The sequence below is a fragment of the Piliocolobus tephrosceles genome, chromosome 3, assembly GCF_002776525.5.
Source record: "Piliocolobus tephrosceles isolate RC106 chromosome 3, ASM277652v3, whole genome shotgun sequence".
NCBI classification, from domain to species: domain Eukaryota; kingdom Metazoa; phylum Chordata; class Mammalia; order Primates; family Cercopithecidae; genus Piliocolobus; species Piliocolobus tephrosceles.
Genome location: NC_045436.1, coordinates 104,510,993 through 104,533,436, shown reverse-complemented (window position 1 = coordinate 104,533,436; position 22,444 = coordinate 104,510,993). Strand labels below are relative to the sequence as shown.

The 22,444-nt window shown below is 35.7% G+C and overlaps 1 protein-coding gene across 5 annotated transcripts in view; it reads right to left on the bottom strand.

Annotated features, from left to right (window-relative positions):
• Window positions 1-22,444, bottom strand: part of WDFY3 (WD repeat and FYVE domain containing 3) — a 315,830-nt gene that overhangs the window by 54,915 nt on the left and 238,471 nt on the right. For 4 of the 5 annotated variants that reach the window (XM_023222515.2, XM_023222514.2, XM_023222516.2 and 1 more), the window contains 9 exons: window positions 17,893-17,992; window positions 15,887-16,047; window positions 14,317-14,546; window positions 13,145-13,254; window positions 11,223-11,405; window positions 10,202-10,359; window positions 9,048-9,125; window positions 7,389-7,616; window positions 918-968 (listed from right to left, as the gene is read on the bottom strand). In XM_023222515.2, coding sequence (XP_023078283.1) covers window positions 918-968; window positions 7,389-7,616; window positions 9,048-9,125; window positions 10,202-10,359; window positions 11,223-11,405; window positions 13,145-13,254; window positions 14,317-14,546; window positions 15,887-16,047; window positions 17,893-17,992 — 1,299 coding nt within the window. The remainder of the gene's footprint in view (window positions 1-917; window positions 969-7,388; window positions 7,617-9,047; window positions 9,126-10,201; window positions 10,360-11,222; window positions 11,406-13,144; window positions 13,255-14,316; window positions 14,547-15,886; window positions 16,048-17,892; window positions 17,993-22,444) is intronic. The other variant, XM_023222517.2, reaches the window with a different exon arrangement.

Here is a 22,444-nt window from a genome sequence, read left to right as displayed (position 1 = left end):
TGATATACAGCAAATGGAGACTGAAAATATTTCTTGACACAGGAAAGTATTAAAACGATGTAAAATAATATTACAATTTGGAGGATCTGATGGGTAAACAAACAAGAACACTACACTATTTTTGAAAATGAAAGGAAGGTAGTAGATTTTGTACCATAAAAATTCTTTTGTATGAGATATCTTCAACTCAAATTGCTAATATTTAAAAAGATAAAAGCATTGTTAGTGATGGGCAAGACAATGAATTAATAGATGTGGGACAGCATCTACTTGATTACTGACTTCATATACAGATTCAAAATTGACCTACAAGAATTTTTCTCTAAATATTTTGAGATATACTTCTGTGTCCTAAAAAACTACATTTTTTATTGAATTATGTACTTTCATCTTTCTGGAATATAAAAAGGATAATTAACTTTTCTACTAATTAAAATAAATTTGTATTTTAAAAAGTGATCACACACTCTTAGTTTCCATTCATTCTGATTGAAAAAAATAATTTTAAAAGAGGAGACATTGCTGCATTCTCAAAATACACACTTTAGTATTTAGAATTGAATGAGTAACTGAAAAGTTGAAGATGCCAGGCTGCCCATTACTAACATGCCTCATAATTTGTTAGTTTATGTGTGAAGCAATACATGTTTTTGTAGTGAGAGCAGTGAAAACTCAGCCTGTTAGTGAGCAGCATATAAATCCTAAAAAGAGACAATTAGAAAAAGCTGAGAAACAGTAGAACAACATCTCTCAGCCTGAAGGAAATCAACTGTTCATCTCTAAGGAACTTATAGGAAGAACAAATTGAAAGCCAATCTTTTAAGTTAGTCTAATCTAGCATGCACTTAAAAAAACCCAGAAAACAAAAAACAAAACTACAAGTAGTTTACATTCTTTTACTGTAATTTGTGTTTTACCTTTTGAGGAATATCATCGGGTGTCTCAGGCTGTTTACTTGGGATCTCAGACTGAAAACAGGGTATTAAGTATAGACATATCAGAAAAAAAAACATAAAGAGGAACACAAAAATAAAATTTTTCTTGAGGACTGTATGAAATATGAAAGATGTAATTACTCAAAGAAAATTAACATGATAGCCAAAGCAGCTTAAACAATCACTTAGCATCTTGTGGTTACTTTCTCACAGATCAAAAGCAGTTTTAAGTAAACCTTAAATACACCAAATGTCTCAGTGCTATTGAACAGGACGAACTCTTACAAATTACACAGGCAAAACTTCAGCACAGATTGCCATTGACTTGGATGATTTACAGGCAACTCTTTATACTGTTTCAAAAAAAAAAAAAAAAAAAGAAAACAAACCTGAAATCAGGATAACAGAACCTAATGCTAGCTAGTATCTTCCATCTTCCTTTCCCTGGGGTTATCCCTAAATCTGTGTTGTAACAGGGGCAAATGGCTGTTTTAAGCTATCATTTACAATACTCCATACCACAGACATCACTCTCTTTTAAGAATGCTCCCTTAAAAGCATAAAGACCTACCTACTTCCTTCACTACCTTCACCATCCCAGAAAGACTGAAAGCAGAGGGTAGACTGGATCATCAGCTCCCAGATCAGAAGTTTTTCTAGAGTACTTTTAAAAGAATTAGGTAATGGCTTTATATTTTATTTTCAGAATAAAATCCTGGTTAATAAGAAGGCAATTCTGTTGAGCTGTAGCATGTGGCTTCATGTAAGCACACAGGTAGCTACAGACAATAATGCAACCAAAAACCACTTTCGAATTTCCTTCCTGTTCATGGTTTATATCTGGTGATGACTTCTGGTACATTTCCGTACAGTAAACATGAGCAGGCAAAATGTTTTCACAAATGTTTGCTTCCCAAGGCAAAACCATGGCCCACTAGGCATACTTACAAATACTTCACATGGTTTTAGTGATTCTTTTTAAAAGCAAACTTGTAAAGGTATATCTTATATTGAAAAATAATCTTTAATGTCTAATCAATGTTCTTTATCTTGGTAGGGATTTAGATGATAAAAGTGTAATGTATGTATTTGTTAAAATGCACTGACTAGACCATAATAAAATAAAAGCATTTTAATGGCAAAAACAGATCAAGAAATCCAACATTAAAAAAAGGAAGAAAAAAAAATCACTGAATGATACACTTAAGATTTGTATATTTCAAGGTATATAAAATTTCCTTCAGGAAAAAAAGAATTGTAAACAAATATTGAACTCATAATATGCACATGAAAATGAAGAAAACTGATTCTTCAACTCGCTCTGAAATTCATAAAACAAAACAAACAAACGAACAAACAAAAACAAGATAGGACCAGGAGTGGTAGCTCACACCTATAATCCCAGCACTTTGGGAGGCCGAGGTGGGTGGATTGCTAGAACTCGGAGTTCAAGACCAGCCTGGGCAACATGGCGAACCCCCCATCTCTACCAAAAAATCCAAAAATAGCCCGGCATAGTGGCACGTGCCTGTAATCCCAGCTGCTTGGGAGACTGAGGCGAGAGGATTACTTGAGCCCAGGTGGTCGAGGCTACAGAGAGCCAAGATCGCCACTGCACTCCAGCCTGGGCAACAGAGCAATACCTTGTCTTAAAACAAATGAATAAAAAAATAAGATAGACTGTTGGATAGATATGCAACAAACAAATACAACAAAACAGACCAATTACCAATGTCACACCTAACTGTGACATTCACTACATATACTCCCAGCCAGGATGTAGGCAGGGTCTACTAAGTATACTCTTATATTTTTCCTGGCACCATATAGTATATTGCCGATTAAATACATATTTGCTCACTGATTGATTAACCAGTTCTTATTTTACTAAAAGGCCCAGCACTCAATAGTAAATATGTTATACCAATAATTTTAGCATTATTTTGGTTTCCTTTTATTTAAAAAAGCATTAAATTATTACTATAATTGTTTACACAGAAACCTATATTTTTCAAAGTCAGAGTTTCTAGAAAATAATTTTATAGTCCTTTTACTTCAAATTTTTCTACAATGCTGGCAATGAAATGTACTAAATGAGCTGTTTAGTTTCTGTGAGTCTTGTGACATTTACACATTATATAAAAATACATATTGAGGCAGCCACAAGAAACTCTCCTAGTTAGAAAAGGAACCTAAAAGTTGACTTGCTTCCTGCCCCTAAGTAACCCCAACTTAACAGGCAAAGTCTTCACCCTAATGAACTTTGCAAAGAATGGTAAATGTGTTTGAGATTATTATTCTTTAAAAATAAGGGAATTATATAATTAAAGCCTAGTTAATATTTAAAAACAATTTTTTTAAAATGGCAAAATATGCATTATTTTCCTCCCTTAGGATTCAGAGGAACAACCAGATTTTGAATTTTCAGCACATCCCAGGCTTACATCTTACACTATCTATAATATTTGTTTAAATTACAGAATTATAGTATAATTCAGTTCTTTTAATTATGAAAATTACTCCCCAAGGAAGGTTACTCTGTGAAAAGTATAAATCATTTTTATGTGCGAATACAGAATTTTCCACATGTACTTAATTTTTCTCAAGATAATAATTATTACAATTTTTATTACAATAATTTTAGTTGATAAACTTTCAACGCTGTAAAGTCTGAATATGTTCCATATTCTATACACAAACATCAATTTAAAATCAATAAAATTCAAAACTTATACTAGGTAAGCTATTTTTTATACAGTATGTAACATTATCAAAGTTTAAGAAATAAAACTTTAATGAGTAAAAAAAAAAAAAATCACCTCATTTATTTCTAACAAATCAAAGACCTTAAAACAAGAAATTAATTTTTTAATCACCACTGTATTCTTCAGCTTAAGTGACAGGACAAAAAAATGGAAATGTTACTGATAAATAATAATTATTTTAATCAATAATGCAAAAGATCAAATCATTTGCCCTTGCACCAGGTGAGGCTTCAAAAGCAACTTTAGGTTGGCACAAACATATCACAAAAAGTACTGACTATATTAAACATGCATGCAAGGAGGGCAACAAATTCATGGAAGTTTAAAGGAAAGAACTGATTGACCTCTAACTCTGGGAGGCAATATTTTTTAATATAGATCAGGGCAGAGGTGGATTTACTATGAAGTTAAGGTAGTTTAAACTTTAGTGGCCTTCACTTGCATAAGTCCCTTTCAAAACCCTGGAAACAAAGCCCTACTAATTTTATATTCATAATTTTTACTCTTTTTCTTATAAAGCCCTCTCCTAAACTGTATAAACTACAGGGCCCATAAAATTGCATTCAAGGCCATTTTAATGGAAAAGTTTTAGATTTAGGAAAATTCTATAGAATGCTAAAGAGAAAGCAAAGGAAAAAAGTCTATAACTTAGGAAAGACAAGAATGCTGGCAGTTCATTCACTCAATATTCATTAAGTATTCAGGCACTTTGTTAGCAATAGAGAGATAAAACCTAATATAGAATACATTCACTACCAATGGATAATGTCATAAAATGGGCAAACATTAGAATCTTTTCTTTTTCAAAGTGATTCAACTCCTAAGGGACTGTTGAACTATACTCCTACCTTACTATACTACTTCGCAGCTGGAGCCTAGAAGGGGTTCCTTAACCACTCTAGGTTTCATTTTCTCATCTGTAAAACTGGGATAACAATATTAACTGTACTTCAGAGGGCTGTTATGAGACTGAAACAAAATGCATTCAAACTGCTCTGTAAAGCATCTAGCTCAGGAGTGTCCAATCTTTCCGCTTCCTAGGCCATATTGGAAGAAAACTTGTCTTGGGTCATACATAAAATACACTAAGACTAACAATAGCTGATGACATTTAAAAAAAAATTCTCTCTCTTTTTTTTTTTGACGGAGTTTTGCTCTTGTTGCCCAGGCTGGAGAGCAATGGTGCAATCTCAGTTCACCACAACCTCTGCCACCTGGGCTCAAGCCTCCCGAGTAGCTGGGATTACAGGCATGTGCCACCACATCCGGCTCATTTTCTATCTTTAGTAAAGATGGGGTTTCTCCATGTTGGTCAGCATGGTCTTGAACTCCCGACCTCGGGTGATCTGCCTGCCTCGGCCTCCCAAAGTGCTGGGATTACAGGTGTGAGCCACCGTGCCTGGCAAAAGTCTCATTATGTTTTAAGAAAGTGTATGAATTTGTGTTGGGTCGCATTCAAAGCCATCCTGGGCTATACGTGACCCATGGGCCTCGGATTGGAGAAGCTTGATCTAGCTCATTGTGCTCTGTAAATATGAGCTCCTCTTTTTTGATTTGATGGTAGAATTCAGTGGAATAACAGATATTATAACTTTTTGAAAATTTGTTTTTTACACTGCCAGAATGTATATTCCAAAAGATACAGTGGACGTTTAATGGCATTTCAAATTTACAAAAGATGTGAACTACTAAAACCAAAATAAAAATTATTTCAGAAAATTACACCATAGCAGATTAATCTTGACCTTGATTTGTGCATCAACTATGCAGCATGAATTCTATATTCTGTAACTGTCTCTCCTTCCTGACAACTTTTTCCTTTTAGGTGAAAGTATCTCCAACATTTCTCAACTGTCTTGTATTTTCCCATACATAACCCACCTGTTAAATAAATAAGTTCCATCTGGTGCATACTTATTTATGACAGTGTCTGTTTTGATTTCACAGGCTGGTGAATTCCTTTGCCTAGGTAAAATGCTGATGATACTATGGTTGTAGGTGTGAACTCTTAATAGGGTACTTTGTTTTTATCTGATATAGAAGTTTAAATACACTTTTGTAAACAAATGACATTATTACAAGGAAGGAAAGGAGTACAGATAAAAATATTATGGTTATTGTAAAAATAATTCAAAAGTATATGCCTTAGTTAAATCTAAACAGTGAGTTGGTCATATATTTGGGAAAGCATATTTATATTTTAGTATTCTTGAATGGATTCAATTTAAGCATTGACTCAATAAGAAATACTTTATCAAACTGCTAATGCCTTAAATTCTTAATAGATTGTTAGGGAAAAAGACTAACAATTAAAAGATCATATTGTTGCTTTGCTCTTATAAAAGTAAGTGCTAGTAACAGGCTGCAAAAATATGGGTGGATTACCTTTTTTACAGTGCTCCAGAATTAGAAATTATAGTGCTTTAAGGCACAGCTGCATCAAGTATGGCATTCTTGACAGAATTGAATAGCTTTGAGAAAAGCAGACTTTAGGGAGCTATCTTCCAAAATTTTAGTAACTATCAGCAGGAGCTAAGACCTACATATATTATTTTAGAAATGTTACTGTTAATTGACAAATTATAATTGTTTATGGTGTACAAAGTGATGTCATATGTATATTGTTTGAATGATTAAATCAAGCTAATTAACATATTCAGCACCTCAAATACTTAACAATTTTTGTGCCAAGAACATTTGAAATGTACTCTCTTAGCAATTTAGAAATGTACAATACATTATTATCAATTATAGTCACTAGGAATGTAATAGATCTCAAAAAAATGTATTCCTCCTGTTTATCTGAAACTGTACCCTTTGACCAACATCTCCTTATTCCCCTCATTTCTCGGCCTCTGGAAACCTTCATTCTATTCTTCGCTTCTGAGTTTGATTGTTTTAGATGCCCCATATAAGTGAGATGGATCATGTAGTATTTGTCCTTCTGCACTTTGCTTATTTCATGTAACATAATGTCCTCCAGGTTCATATACATTGTTACAAATAACAGGCTTTCCTTATTTTTTAAGGCTGAATACTATTCCATTATGTATACACAGCATATTTTATTTATCTGTTACTCTGCTGATGCACACTTCGGTTGATGCTAAGAGCTATATTAGCATCAGGACTGAGGTTAAACTAATCAGTACAAGATAAATGGAGCCAGGGTGTTTGTCAGAGAAAAATAAGAGGCATTGGAACAATTCAAGCTGCCTCACCTTATATGATCAGAGCTACTTAGAAGATTCATGTGTTCTAATATATAGTGCTTATTCTGGACCAGACACTATTCTAAATACTTAACTAATTTTAATGAACTTAATCCTCCTAATAGTCCTATGAGGTGGAACTATTATTTGCTCGAATTCAGGCATAATAAAACGAAAACCCGGAGAGGTTTAATGACCCGTAACCCAGCCGTAATAGCAAAGCGGCGGAGTCAGGTCTTAAATTTGGGCAGTCTGGCTCTGGAGTCTCTGCTCTAAACCTCTTTATCATGATGTCTCCTTCTTGCACTGTTGCATCTTTTCACTCTACCTCCACTCTGAAGTTATCAATTCAATGGAGTTTGTAGAATTTTTTAAATTAGCTATTTGAGGTAACTGACTTAATAGAGAAAAAACGCTTACAATGGAAAATAAAAACTTGAAAGAGCCACTGTGATCATTGAATTCTGCATACTCACCGCCACATTTGTCTCTTGTTCAGTTTCTGGCACGTAAGGGTAATGGTTATAAAACATATCGTTTCGCACCATCTTTTTCCTCATCCTGCAGGGCCCTTCTGTCATCTCCAGCATCCACTTGTCGAGGTGGGAGCCGATGGGAGGGCCCCACAGCCCCCGCTCCCGCAACAGCTCGCACTCGATCTGGCACCACTCTTCCGTCACGTACTTCAGGGCATTCTGCTGACGCTGATAGGAAAGAGTCCAGGTCGGTTTTCAAGCAAAAGCAGGAGTAACAGTAACAAGTCTACAAATCACTGAAAATCAAGTTATTATTTGGAAACAAACACAATCCACACCATTTCAGTTAACCCTATAAAAGTAAAATTACATTTGTTTATGGTTAAAGTAAGCGGGTTTGTTGTAGAAGGTGGACTTCTTAAAGCATCAAGTAAATGACAGACATGTATAGGGTAGAGTGTGCAATACAGTGGAACAGAGAGTTGAAAGAAGTCCATTTATCTGGCACAGAAAAGATGGTAATATTATGATGAAAATATGTTGAAATGGTTAGCCCTATGTGCGCTAATAAATACATATGGTAATTTAAGGATACACCAAACTGGAAAATAGCTACCACAACATTCACAGGGGATAGTCTAGGAAATCAGATGAAGAAAAAGTGCCAACAGGCTTGATTACTGGTGAACTAGGTAAACATTTCCAAAGATTTTAGATGAAGAATGTAAACATGCAGCATTAAGAGGAAACATGACATTCTTACAAAAATCAAAGAGAAACCATTTTCTCCTGGCCACTGGGATAGATGCAAACCATTTTACTTAAAAGGAAATTATGTCACAGTACAAGTTCTTCTTATCTATCAAATGACAAATATGTAACATTTCAACAGTAGACAATGATAACTTGCCCAGTGATTCATGGAATGTAAGTATACACAATTTAAATCTAAAAATAAAGATTTCTAAAATATAACTGTCAGTAAAGATTACTGAGTAAATAATTAAAAATTTACCTATCACAGTAGTACTTATATGTTCTTTGGTTGGGGAAACTAAGACTCTAGCGTGATATCCATAAAATATTAGCAGTTAACCATTCAGAAACCTTTAATAGATCCAAAACAGCTAATCTGAGAATAAAATATTTAAGATAAGCTTTTCAGTAATTATGAATTTACCAAGAGAATTTCAATAAATTTATTTTTCACTGACATAATCACCAACCACTTGTAGGGTAGTAAAAAATAATTTCATTTAATCTTGTAATTTTTTACAATTTTAAGAGACTTCTCAGAGACTTGGATGCATGTTTTCACAATCTCCTTGTTAAAAGCCAGAAAAGGCTCATCCTTACATTTTTATTTTTATTAGGAACAAAGACATGTAACATGTCAGTAGTGAATGTCAACAGAATTCAGCTGGGCTCATTTTCAGTTAGTTGCTTTTTGAAATGCAGTTTGTTGAGAGAAGATTAAAATTTTCCATCCTAAAATCAGTAGCCAAAGTATCTGATGGCAGTAATAATTAAAACCATCATCTGATGATGAATACAGTCCAGCAAGTACCTTAAAATGGGCAGAAAGATACCAGGACAAACAGAGATCTTTTACATACAAAAAATGTAAAACAAACCATTATGATGATTATAAATCCTTACCTCCTGATATTCTTTATATTGTGTATCTACTAAGTCGCGAACAACAGCAATGTGAGTAAACATCCACTGTGAAATCTCCTAACAATGGATGGAAAAAGAGTCTTAATATTTCATGGATTTCTGGAAAAAAATAGTTAATTACCCTTGAAATTAATGCTAAGTAATTGGTTAAAATTCTGCCAAAAGCACCAACACAGAAAACTAAAACAAAAAATTCGGAATGAATTCCATGCTTGTGTGATGGACAAAGATCTGCATGCTCTCCTACCCCCCAACCCCCTTCAAGGAAGGGCTTTCTGCCCACGTTTCTGGGCTGCTGTCCACACCCTCAGGGATGGCCTTAGCTGCAGAAGGAAGATGGGGTGCCCCACATCCAATGATCTAGGGGTGAGAAGAATCACACATTTCAGCTTAATGGAGGTCAATTCTAAGAGGGTATTCTATCCTCAAAGCTCCACTTAGTTTGGCTGAGGCTGTCACTAGACCAGCACTGCAGCCTGACTCTTCCCTATATCCAATCCTGCTTTCTTCTCCCTTCCACAGGTATTGATTCCAAGGGCACCCCCTAATATACATTATGCACACTGAACTCCATCTCAGAGTTTGCTTCCTAGAAAACCTAACCTGATGCATGAGAAGGCTGACACATACTATTTCTCTCAGACCCTTTCATAGCTGCCACTTAGATTCTGGGATGGTGAAGGAAGTAGGAGGAAGAAGTTAATGCTGGAGGCAGATGAGCTTTTAAAAAACCATCAATTATAGGTATATACAAGAAGACTAAAAATTTAAAAAGGCTTGTTCGGCTATTGCCTTAAAATTTATATAATTATTAGTAATAACATTATTGAAAGCTGGGAAAATTGCGAGAAAATTATCCGTAGTCTGACCATATATTAATCTCTAAATCTCATCTTATATCCAGTTATAAAATGTGTAATAAGTAAATAGCACTAATAAATACTTTTATCATAAGAAAATGAGAGAAATTCCCATACTCTGGATTACTTCTATCTTTATTCTAAAGCAAAAATACAGGAAAGTTTCATTTCCAATCAACTGCTTGTACATGTTAAGTATATTATATAAAATACTACAACTAAACCTTGAAATATAAATTTCTAATAATATCATCAATGAAACTAAAAAAGTACCTGGGTGGAAAGACTGTGTTTACTAAGACCACTTTCTTTTCGATTCCTTCTTGATCCTGTTAACTTGGAAAGACCAAAGCCACTGCTGACACGGGATAATTTGGACTGTGTGGTGGGCACTAAAGCTTCTCCTCGACTTATGCATTTCTTTTCATGGGCTATGAAAAATTAAATTAGATTATTTTATAATTTCTCCATGTATTTATGAATCTTCCTTTTAAAACTTTCATATGTGGTTATAAACTACAATGCTGTAGTTAACAAAAGCAGCACATATTACAGATGCAGACATTACATTTAGATATCACAAATTTATTTATTGGTAATCTTGTTTAAGGATGATTGCTTGCAAATTACTGTATTACCTGAACTTATAGTTGGTTGAAACTTCACAGCTCTGTAGTAACATGCACATGTAACTATGAGTTTCTATATTAATAATTCATAATCACCTAATTAAAATCTTTGGTGTTGGGTATACTTCGCAACTTAGAAATGTTTTGGATTTTTAAAAGGTTATATAGCTTATACACTGTGGATTATATAATGGCACCACATAATCTACGGTAAAAAGCTATAATTTAATACATCAATATTACTGCAACAAAATGTATGAATATTCCCATACCAAGTAGGACAAAGAAAGATAAGTTAGGTTCTGCTATAAAGTCAGTTTTGGCACCAAATTAATGAAAAAAAACAGAGCTTTTTGAATTTCTAAATTATAGTTAAGGGATTGTTGACCTGTAGCCAAGACAGTGACCATACTAGAGCTGCTAGCAATGTATTACATTCTGAATGCAAAAATGCCTAATGTATAATATACCTCAGATATAAAAAAAGAAACTCAAAGAAAAGTAAGATCTCGGTATAATCATTCTAGAATGGTTGTTATATTGATTTTCATTTCCACTGACTTTATAGTATCCTTTTGGGAATGCTGTAATCACATATTTAAAGTATACTCATATATGACAGCCAAATGTAAATCTCCTGGTCATAATATCTCTATAGGCCTTACCCAAATGATTCTGCCAGCACTTCAGGGCAGCTTCCTCAATGAGTGGCCTTGCTGTAGCTATGTCCACGTGGCCCCTTTCATTCACAGGCAGAGTTACTTTGAAAAGCTCCTCTAAGACTAGTTTCTTACTATGTATCAGTTCAGTCCAAACTCTGTTGACAGCTTTTATGAGAAGCTGACGCCCTAGTAAACAAACAAACAAACAAGCAAGCAAATGATCAAAACAAGGCATAAAGTTAGTTTTTATTTTTCTTCATGTTTACATGTAGGAATTTTGCCTACAATATTTAATTGTTTAAAAAAAAAAAAGCTCATGTTGTATCTAGCCCAGTGAAAAGGTTATTTAGACAACTCAAACTGTGGCTGCCTATTTAGAAAACATTAAAAATATCTTTATATTCATACAAAAGAACTACATTTTTATTTATAAAATTGGAAATTATATATATGTAAGTATCTAACTTTTTCTAGATTAAAAACTTATCCCCCATTTAAAAGTAATTTTTAGATCTGAATGTTTAAGGTGAGTTCAAAACTAAGTTAGTATTCTTGAATATTTTGCACAAGAAAAGAAATATTTTGAGAAGACTTTTACTATGAAATTCATTCTTACTTTGGATTCCTTGTTTGTAAGCCTGACACCTCCTCCAGACCAGTCAGCCCTCAGCAATCACCTGAGGGCCTGTGATAATAAGCTCTGTTAGTCCCTCACCCCAGGGTTTCTGATTCAGTAGGTCAGAGTAGGGCAACAGAATCTGCTTTTCTACCAAGTTCCCAAATGATACTGATGTTGCTATTGTGAGGACCTTGCTATGAGAACCAATGCCAGTTCTTCAGGGGGTGAAAATAATAACCACATCCTTGGTGTTTAGGATTCAAAACATTTTGGTGAAAGAACAGAGAATAAATTCATGTTTAAATGAAGGAATGAAATTAAAACGAGTGCTGTGCTTCCTGACAATGAAGCCATATGTAAAACTATTGCACAGTATTTCTGGGGAGAAAAACACTACCAGAGTGATTTCTCTTTATCACTAAACATGTGGAAGTAAGAAATCAATCCATACAAAGACTTCAATATGCAATGCTTACAGGATCAGTGGGAAAACCAGATTGAAAAAAGATCTTGCAGTGAGCCGAGGTCTAGATCGCGCCACTGCACTCCAGCCTGGGCTACAGAGCGAGACTCTGTCTCAAAAAAAAAGAAAAAAAAAAAAAAAAGAGAGAGGGGCCGGGGGGCACAGTGGGCTCACAGCTGTAATCCCAGCACTTTGGGAGGTGGAGGCTGGTGGATCACTTGAGGTCAGGAGGTTGAGACCAGTCTGGCCAACATGGTGAAACCCTGTCTCTACTAAAAATACAAAAACAATTAGCCAGGCACGGTGATGCTCGCCTGCAGTCCCAGCAACTCAGGAGGCTGAGACATGAGAATCACCTGAACCCAAAAGGTAAAGGTTGTAGTGAGCTGAAATTGTGCCACTGCACTCCAGCCTGGGTGACTGAGCAAGATTTAAAAAAAAAAAAAAAAAAAAAGAGAGTATAAAGAAGAATAAAAAATAGCACTATTGATAACCTGTCTCAAGCAATATTTGCCTACTCTGATGTGATATTCCTAGCATTACCATTGGGCAGTTCTCTTTATAGTTAATTCCAAGGTAGTATTTATACTTAAGCAAATGTAAATATTAATACCACCACCAAATCTCACAGTGTTACTAAGAAACAATGAGCTTAGCAACATTACTGGTTCGCGCTTTACTCTTACTGGCATGAGGGGACTCTTGGTCTATGTATAGGTTGCTCTACTGGGAGAGTTGCTGTCAATGCTGGCAGTTTCTGAAGCCAATTTGTTGGTTATGTCTTAAAAACTGGAGATAAAACAACCACAAAAATTTAAAAACATCCCAAGTTGAGGCAATTACCTTCACTAATATCTTGGCTGTAACTACCATCTGGTTCAATGTCAGAGGGGATCATAATGTGCCATGTGGTCATGCGGGCTTCTGCTTCCAGTCCGAATCCATCCACATTGCTGAAAAATTCCAGTCAGTTTAAACTTTATGAAGGAAATGATTAGCTGAAGACTACAGTAACTAAGAATTACTCCACTTCCATTACCAGCAGACACTGAATGTCTACTCAGCAGATGCACAGAATAGAGCTCTAGTTTGCCAGGAAGATGCCATTTTTAAGAGGTGATCAAATAAATCCACTTGACTAAATGTAATTAGACTAATCGATAGCATCAAGATTATTACCTTAATATTTAATATGCGTTTTGATTATTGTGAATATTTTAACCTAACAATTACAAAACGTTCATTCAACTAACATTTTTCTAATATGCCTGTGTCCTCTCTCCAGTCTTATATCTCACTACTCTGCTCCTGTAGTGAAACAGTTGCAGTTCCCCTGAGGTGCCACTCTTTCTTCCCTCTGGGCATTCATACAGACTGTTCTTTCTTCCAGTAGCAGTTGTCTCCATTCTCTTGTCCTCCCCAACCAGGTCTCAAGCTGCAGCTCAGCAGGTATTTCTTTCAGGTTAGGGGCCCCTCTTATGTGCCTCCAAAGCACTGGGTTGTTCCTAGCAGATCACTCAATACAGCTGACTGGTCTTGCTTAGCTGTTTCCCCTCAAGAAGGCTGCCACAGGGTCTATCTTACTTATATTTTGTACCACCCCCTAATTCAAGGCTTGGCCCCGGGAGACTCTAATGAAATATCTGTCAGAGCAATCAACTGGAAGATACTAATTTTACTCATTTAACACATAACACTGCATTGAGCTTTACTTTTTACTTCTCTTAGACTTCAATGGTAGATAATTTTGTTTGCTTTAAAAGCAAACTGCCTTATATAAGTGACATATGGTGATAACGGAAAATTTTACAGGTGTAGAAAACTAAGTTAAAGGAAAAAAAGATACCCATTATTTCACTGCAAAAATGCAACACTTGCCCTTTACCTTTTTGCATAAAGGTTTAAATAAAACAGAATAAGGGTAAAAGAAATGTGACTATCAAAAAAATGAAGAATTTTGTTGGAATAACATCAAAGCCAAATTTAACATGGCAAACTGAACCTAAAGGATTTACCTTCCAGCATGTAGATTGATCAAGCAGTGGGCCAGACAGCTAATGAATTCTTGGTCATGGTTCCCAGGTCCCAGGATCAAGTTTCTGTTTACAGTGAGGACCCTGAGTGAATCAAGCAGAGCTACTTGCTGAGGAACAGTTTTGTGTGCCCGTGAGAACTGGTACAAGATGGTCCTATTGAGGCAGTGATACACTGCATCCAGTGACAATCCCTGTGATCTTCTCTTTGACTAAAGGCATGAAAGATATGTTTTTAGTACAATAGACAAAAGTAAAACACCTGTTAATCATTCACACATGAACTTTTATTAGGTCTATTATATACCAGATGCCATGCTAAGTATGAAGGTGCTAAGTTAAAAGATACAAAGCTCTTGCTATTATGGATTTCAGAACCCATGAGTCACATCAATACCACTTAATGAATGATATGATGGCTACATAAAAAAAAGAACTCCCAGGGAGGGGAGCCACTAACTTTTGTGGGCAGAGCAGTCTCCCTGAGAACATGAGGATGTACATCTAGGGGGAGTCTCCTCACAAATATATTTTGTTAGGATAAATGATCACTATTCAAAAGTACTGAAAAAAATTAAGATGTTACTAAAATCATTTTTTTTGACATTCTAATTTCATCCCCTCGTTTGAGAATTTTTCTCTTTGGCTTAAATACAAATATATCCCTTTAAAAAGACTTAGGTGACATGAGAGCCTATGCATCTGTGTACCATATGCTAATAAAACATGTAATAATTATTTCCCACTTTCTACATTAAGTATTAAATAAGATTAATCAATTGTGCCAAACCAGGCCAAACCCTTAATTAAAAGTACTGTGAACATGCACAAAAAATAACAACTTCAAGAGAATATAAACTACAAGGAACTTTGTAAAGATTTAACTGATAAGAGAATATTCTTTTAATATCAACTCTTCATGCTGTGTAAACCTTTACACATGGATGCAGTATGCAGTACAAACCTACCAAACTGTATTAAGGTATTTAAATCTATCCGGGTAGCAAAGAATAACACCTAGGCAACTTTACAAGGGACACACTGCCACCAGGCAATTGGTAATAGGGGAGGGGTTCAAAGTCTGCATGTCTATTCAGTTTTTTTTTTTTTTTTTTTTTTGAGACGGAGTCTCGCTCTGTCACCCAGGCTGGAGTGCAGTACTGTGATCTTGGCTCACTGCAACCTCCGCCTCCTAGGTTCAAGTGATTCTCCTGCCTCTGTTTCCCAAGTAGCTGGAATTACAGGCACACACCAACATGCCTGGCAAATTTTTTTATTTTTGGTAGAGACAGGGTCTCACCATGTTGGCCAGGCTGGTCTCTGACTCCTGACCTCAAGTGATCCACCCGCCTTGGCCTTCGAAAGTGCTGATACTACGGGTGTGAGTCACTGCGCCTGGCCTGTCTCCATTCACTTTTAATAAGCTTAGCTTCTTATTAAATGTTAACATTCATTATCTTATCAGTTACACTTCATTTCAACAATTTTGACACCATAGGCAAAGTTTTCAATAGGAACATGTACTCTACAACTGATAGTGACAATGGATTACCTGTGCAATTAGTTGAATTATAAAATCTATAAGAAGTTTAGATTCTTTGTTGAACATGCCTTGCCAAAGCTTGTCCACCACACGCTGTGTGAAATAAAACACATTGTTCACCAATACCTGGTAGCTTCCTCCACTGGTAATAGGCAGAGATGCGTCTTCCCCTAAATTCCAGTAGGAAAAAAATGTCTAAGAAAATTGGTATCTACCAACACAAGACCAGATCCTCAAAAAAATAAGGCTAAGGAAAAATAAGTGTATCTACAACATGTAGAAATATGACTACTAGCTTTTATGTACTACTTGAAGAAAATGACGTTCAATGGTCAGAAATCAGGATAAATAATTTCAGCAGGATAAAGTGTTATGGATTGAAACTACCTGTGGAGTCTCCTATAGCCTAAAGAGAGTCTGTGATAAACAAGCAGTTCCTCAACATAAACTGTCAGTCACAGGTGTTCTCCATTTGAGAGAAAACGGGCCAGTTTATTAGATCTTAATTGATTTTGTGTAAGTAATAAAGGTAATAAAGGGTAAAACTGTAAAACAAAACTGTTTTAGAGTATAGCTCTAATAGCAGTGAAGTAACACAAACAGAAAAGAGTTTCAGGAAAATTGTGAAAAATAAAGTATAATCAATGTTGTGTGTGTGTTTAGCCCCTCCATCATTACCATTGGCTCTCTCTCTTTCTAAAGCTATCTGAGTGTTTTCAGTGTGTTTGCATATACATATTGCTTTCAGATTAATCCTCCTAGCTCCTCCTCCTAACCAGAATGCTTCCTCTAAGCCAGGGGTCCCCAACTCCCAGGCCATGGACCGGACCACACAGCAGGTATGAGGCGGGTGTGCAAGCATTACCACTGGAGCTCCTTCTGTCAGATCAGCCACGGCATTAGATTCTCATAGGAGGGCAAGCCCTATTATAAACCGTGCATGCAAGGGATCCAGGGTTGCACAATCCTTCTGATAATCAAATGATAAATGTAATACTTGAATCATCACAAAACCATAATCCTCTCCCCTTGGTCTGTGAAAAAACTGTCTTCCATGAAACTGGTCCCCAGTGCCAAAACGTTTGGGGACCACTGCTTTAAGCCTTTCCTCCATAGAAATTCTGGAGGTTTGATTTTTATTATTCTCACCTAATGGTAATAATAATTTTTATTATTCTCACCTAATGTCACAGAATTTGATTTTTATTATTCTCACTTAATGCTAAATTGCCCCATTAATCAAAATTATTTGTGTTGTGTCTTTGTGTAGTATGACTGCTCTAAACTGATAAGAATAAGTACAAAAGTGTGACTTGACTTTGAGAGTGCATAGTTGCATGTTAAGACAATACTAAAGATTTCCTGGCAAATTTACTTCGGGAAAAAAATTGTAATTTAATAGCACAGAGGTTATATGATTAGTATTATTGCTAGAAACTCAAAAGTAGCATATATAGTATACTAACCCGTTATGTTTCCTTCTCTTATAATTCTACTTTGTTTTATACACAAATGTTGGCTTCACTGTAAATGTATTAAGTTTTATATTTTTATTGTAATTAGATATAGACATACAGAAAAAACACATTTCAATGTGTTTTGACTCTATGTCCTGGAAGCCATACTAAAAAGATAACATACATATACCTATGTCCCAACAATTCCACTCATAGGTATATAGTCAATAGATATGTGTAAGTATTATACATATATGTGGTCCATATGAACATGAATGTTTATAGCAGCTGTTAAAATTATCTCAAGATGAAAACTTTCATTTGTCTGTCAAGAGTAAAATGACAAATTGATATAATCACATGATGAAATACTATATATTAATGAAAACAATGGACTCCTGCTACATGCAACAAGATAAATCTCACAAATATAATGTTGAGTATGAGAAGCCAGACAAAAAAGGAAAGAAAAAAGCTGATATTAAAAAGTAGTTTTACTTGGGGCTTAGAGAGGAAAGTGATTATAGGTATTTTTATAAAACAAAAACACAGAATTACCTAATAACACATCAGCTGCAAGCAAATGGTCCATCACACTATCCAAAATGTAAGTTTGAAATTCTTTTTGCTGAGTTCTTGTAGACCTTTCAGGGGAAGCCTAATCAAGAAAATTAGGATTAGAAACAGAACCAACAACAACAAAAATATGCGCTCAACCATATTTACATTACCTAATGTATTAAAAAGATTAAAAAATCCTACTGACAAATTTTTTAAAATGCCATGAGAGATGGTATACATGCTTACGGACTTTCACATATTTTCTAACTATAGAATTAAAAATAATTAAAGTAAAGGTGAAACGTCATCTTCTTTTGAATCAAGTTCTTAAAACATAGTATTCTAAACATTATATTTATTATATGGTTACAGTTTATATTACACAACATATAATACATAAACAATATATATAGTATTGTTATATAAAAACTGTTATAACAGTTTATAACAATATAAACTTTAGCAATATAATAAATATTTGACTGTTATCGCACCTCACTTCCAAAAGAGATATGGCAGTTTATAATGAAATACAGATAAAATAAATAACAAATGAATTATAAAGCCATAAAAATAAAAAAAACCCAAGAATCTAGTAATCAAGAGGGCATGTCAATAGGGAGGGGAAATATATTTGCAACAAAAAAAAATTAAGCACAAATTTCTGAGCTTCATAGGTGTCAAGAAAACAATGGATTACAAAGCTTTCTATTGTCTATAAAAAGAAACACATAGTGTCACAAGTGCCTACAGTCCTAGCTACTAGGGAGGCTGGGGTGGGAGGATTGCTTGAGTTTGAGTCAAGCCTGTGCAATATAGCAAGACCCTTTGATGAAAAAAAGTAAGAAGGAAAGAAAAACACAATAGATGGTCAGCAAAGACATATGTTTTCCTAAAATTGTTCTGAGAGGAATGTTCTCTGTAGGTTTTTGTGAGGACAGTGAAGAACCCTATATAGGTGGTATCTTTGCTAAGTTTTACAATGTACAAAGATGATTCTGAAAATTATCTTATGTTAAAGTGTCGAGCACAAAGTTAAACTGTAGTCTACTGACAACAATTCTACTTGTAATTAGGGTATGACAATCCAGGTGCATAACTTTCCAGTATCTGATCTGGTGAGCAGGAAGGAACTGGGAACAGTGGAATGAGATGTAGGAAAGAGCCTTTATGTCACCCTCAAATGCCAGTAGTTTCAGCCAGGTTTTTGAGAGGAGTTGGATATTAAACAACTCAATAAATGTCATAACATCCTTTCTTAAAAAGAGATCTGTATGTTTTAGATTCAGGCACAGTATTGAGGTTTTGCAAGTGAAATAGAAGAACCTACTTATTCTTGAATAGGGTGATCCGGGACTATATTTATGACCATGTTACAAAGGTGGGCTTTTAGAATGCTGTTCTATTTTCCCTTCTATTCTGATTTTCAAGGTGGTCCTGTTAAATGTTTTAAGAAAGTAGCTAGAATAAAAGTTCTATATTGAGAACAAGAACACTAACCTAAGTTCTCAAAAGCCAACCGCTAAACCAAAATTGTAAGGAAAATTGCTCTTTCTTCTGCATAAGACTACTTATTTTGTTTTAAAATGACAAAATATGGGTCTAGTAAGAATTAAAAGAATACCAGTACTTAGGAGTTTGGTTTGTCATTAAACTAATTTGGGAAAAAGTGAAGAACATCTCATGTTGTTTTTAATCTTGATAAATTTTCCTCTGTAGTTAACAGATTAATACAATAGCGAGCAGGAGACTTGTGACCAAGGCCTGTCTAGTCCTTTCAAGTTGATACTACATTGAGTGTCTTATCCCTATAAACTGAAGAGGATGTGAGGACTTTTAAGTGATTAACAGCAGACTGACAGTTACAGGAGGTTTTCCTTATAATTATATCAGAGACCATTTTATCCAATAGCTTGAGTCATCATAATTTGGTAAGGAATAAAGCTTTCCAGTCACAGAAGGACATAAACATTTTGAAAAAAATGGTAATCCTGGCTGGGCATGGAGGCTCATGCCTATAATCCCAGTACTTTGGGAGGCTAAGGTGGGTGGATCACTTGAGCCCATGAGTTTAAGATCAGCCTGGGGAACATGGCAAAACCCTGTCTCTACCAACAAAACAAAACAAAAAGTCTGGCACGGTGGTGTGTGCCGGTAGTCACAGCTACTTGGGAGGCTGAGATGGGAGGATTGATTGAGCTCGGCAGGTCAAGGATGCAGTGAGCCACGACTGTGCCACTGTATTTCAGACTATGCAACAGAGCAAGACCCTGTCTCAAAAAAAGAAAGCTACTCTTTCAGGTTCATAATCAACTCAAGGTGGTTAATGAGATAAGTTGTAATGAGTAGGGCTTATCAGATCTTAACTAGAAAAAGTTTTGAAGTCTGTAAAACAAAGGGACTATTAAACATACAGAAGTGCTTGGTGAATGTAATTTATTTTTATTAAAATAATATTCTTTCTTATTCCAGAAGGATTTAAGACTGGCTTACTCATCAACAGGCATTTAATTTTCTGATTTGTCTCAATAAAACTGTTACACGCATGATGAGGACCCAGAATTTACACCTGTGACTGGTCCTAGTGGCCTAGTTTGATCTTCTTGCTGAGATGTATAGCAGTCTAACTTTTCAAGGACTTAACATTTTATGAAAGCATGCATTGTTGTCTCTGAGATGTTCTTTTTCTTTTTAAACAATTCACTGGACTACTGTTTTGTGCCAGACACAGGGCTTATATAGGGCTTATATATATACATTATCTCATATAGTCAGGAAAATACCCTTGAAATAGATACTAATGATTTTAGAAATAAGCTAACTGAGGCTCTGAGAGAGTAAGTCACTTGGTCAAGTCACGTGTAGGATTCAAATCTCAGTTTCTGTGAAGCCAAAGCCCATGGCTTCACCAGTTACATCATACTCTCCCCACTCTACTAAAATCTCCTTATGAAAGTTAAAAGCACAAGAGCAAATCTGCAGAGTGTGGGCTACAATCTCTTCATCACTCTTTTAGATAAGACTGGTTGGCCCACCAGACAACCAGAATGAAGGCAGCCAGTCAACATATCCATCTTTAAACAATCAGAATCCTTTTCGAGGTCTTGGGGATACTACCCAGAATCTTTGTGTCCCACACACAGGCCAGACAGCCTGTACACGTCTGCTGCCCATGGGTAAACAGCACAGTCACTATGGAAGGCAAGCCTTTGGAATTCTGTCCTGTTTCTGTAATGGGCTGGAAGGCTTTAAAGACAGGATTTTGAGTCTCCTGATTCTGACTGTAGTCTGCCTGTTGACTGATTTTTCCTCTCTGAGTTATTCTGTGGTGCTCTCTTTGCCCACTTGGCCATTGTTTTTCGCTTGTATCCCTGTAGTTCCTCAGGGTGGGTTTCACTCTGATGTATGACAATGGGGAGCTCTTGCATAAGACGGTTGGAATAGAGTCCAGTGAACTCCTCAGACCACAGCCAGGTGCTTATGGTGTCAGAGAAGTGTTGGCCGTATCCCCTCCCAAATCTCATCTTGAATTGTAGCTCCCATAATCCCCACAAGTCATGGGAGGGACACAGGGGAAGGTAATTAAATCATGGGGGTGGTTACTCTCATGCTGTTCTTGTGATACTGAGTGAGTTCTCATGAGACTTGATGGTTTTATAAGGGGGTATACCCCCACTTCACTCTGCACTTCTCCTTGCTGCCACAATGTGAATATGGACGTGTTCGCTTCCCCTTCCGCCATGATTGTAAGTTTCCTGAGGCCTCCCCGGCCATGCTGAATTATGAGTCAATTAAACCTCTTTCCTTTAAAAATTACCCAGTCTCGGGTATATCTTTATTAGCAGTGTGAAGTTGGACTAACACACACTGCAAGTCAGCACCCTCTCGGTTTCATTATCTTTACCTTCAGATATACACAAATCTGTTTGAGCTGTTCACATGCACTTTCTTCCCATTGCCACAGTATTTATTTGCAGCAAATTCATTTGGCTCTCCAGGAGAAGTCTGCTGGTGACAGCAGAGGTTACTGATCAACAGGAGCTAGGAAAAGAGTCTCTAGGCACCCCTATAGAAGACGACACAGGCCACTTAGTCAATTTTTTGAGTATGTTTAAGTGTCAGGCACTGTGTTATGAGTATTAAATCTTATTTAGTTTTCACAATAATTCTCAGAGAGAGGTTCCACTTTTATATCATTTTACAGATATGTAAATTGTATAGATGTGAAGATAACTGAACTTGGTCAAGGTCACACAGGTATATCCAGCACACATGTAATTCCTCAAAATACTTTTTGCTGGGTGATGTACATATATTTAACCCTCACAGTAATCTTGTAAGAGGGATGGTAAATAATATCATTCTCTAGAGAATGAATTTAGCTTAGGAAGATGAACATGCTTATACAATAAACAACAGGGCCAGAATTTAAACCCAGGCACTTCTTACTCTCAAACTTATGCTCTAGCTTTCTGCCACACCACACCACTTCCCTTGTATTTGGCCTCAATCACACTAAAGCCAGTCTATATGAATGGGAATCTCCTAT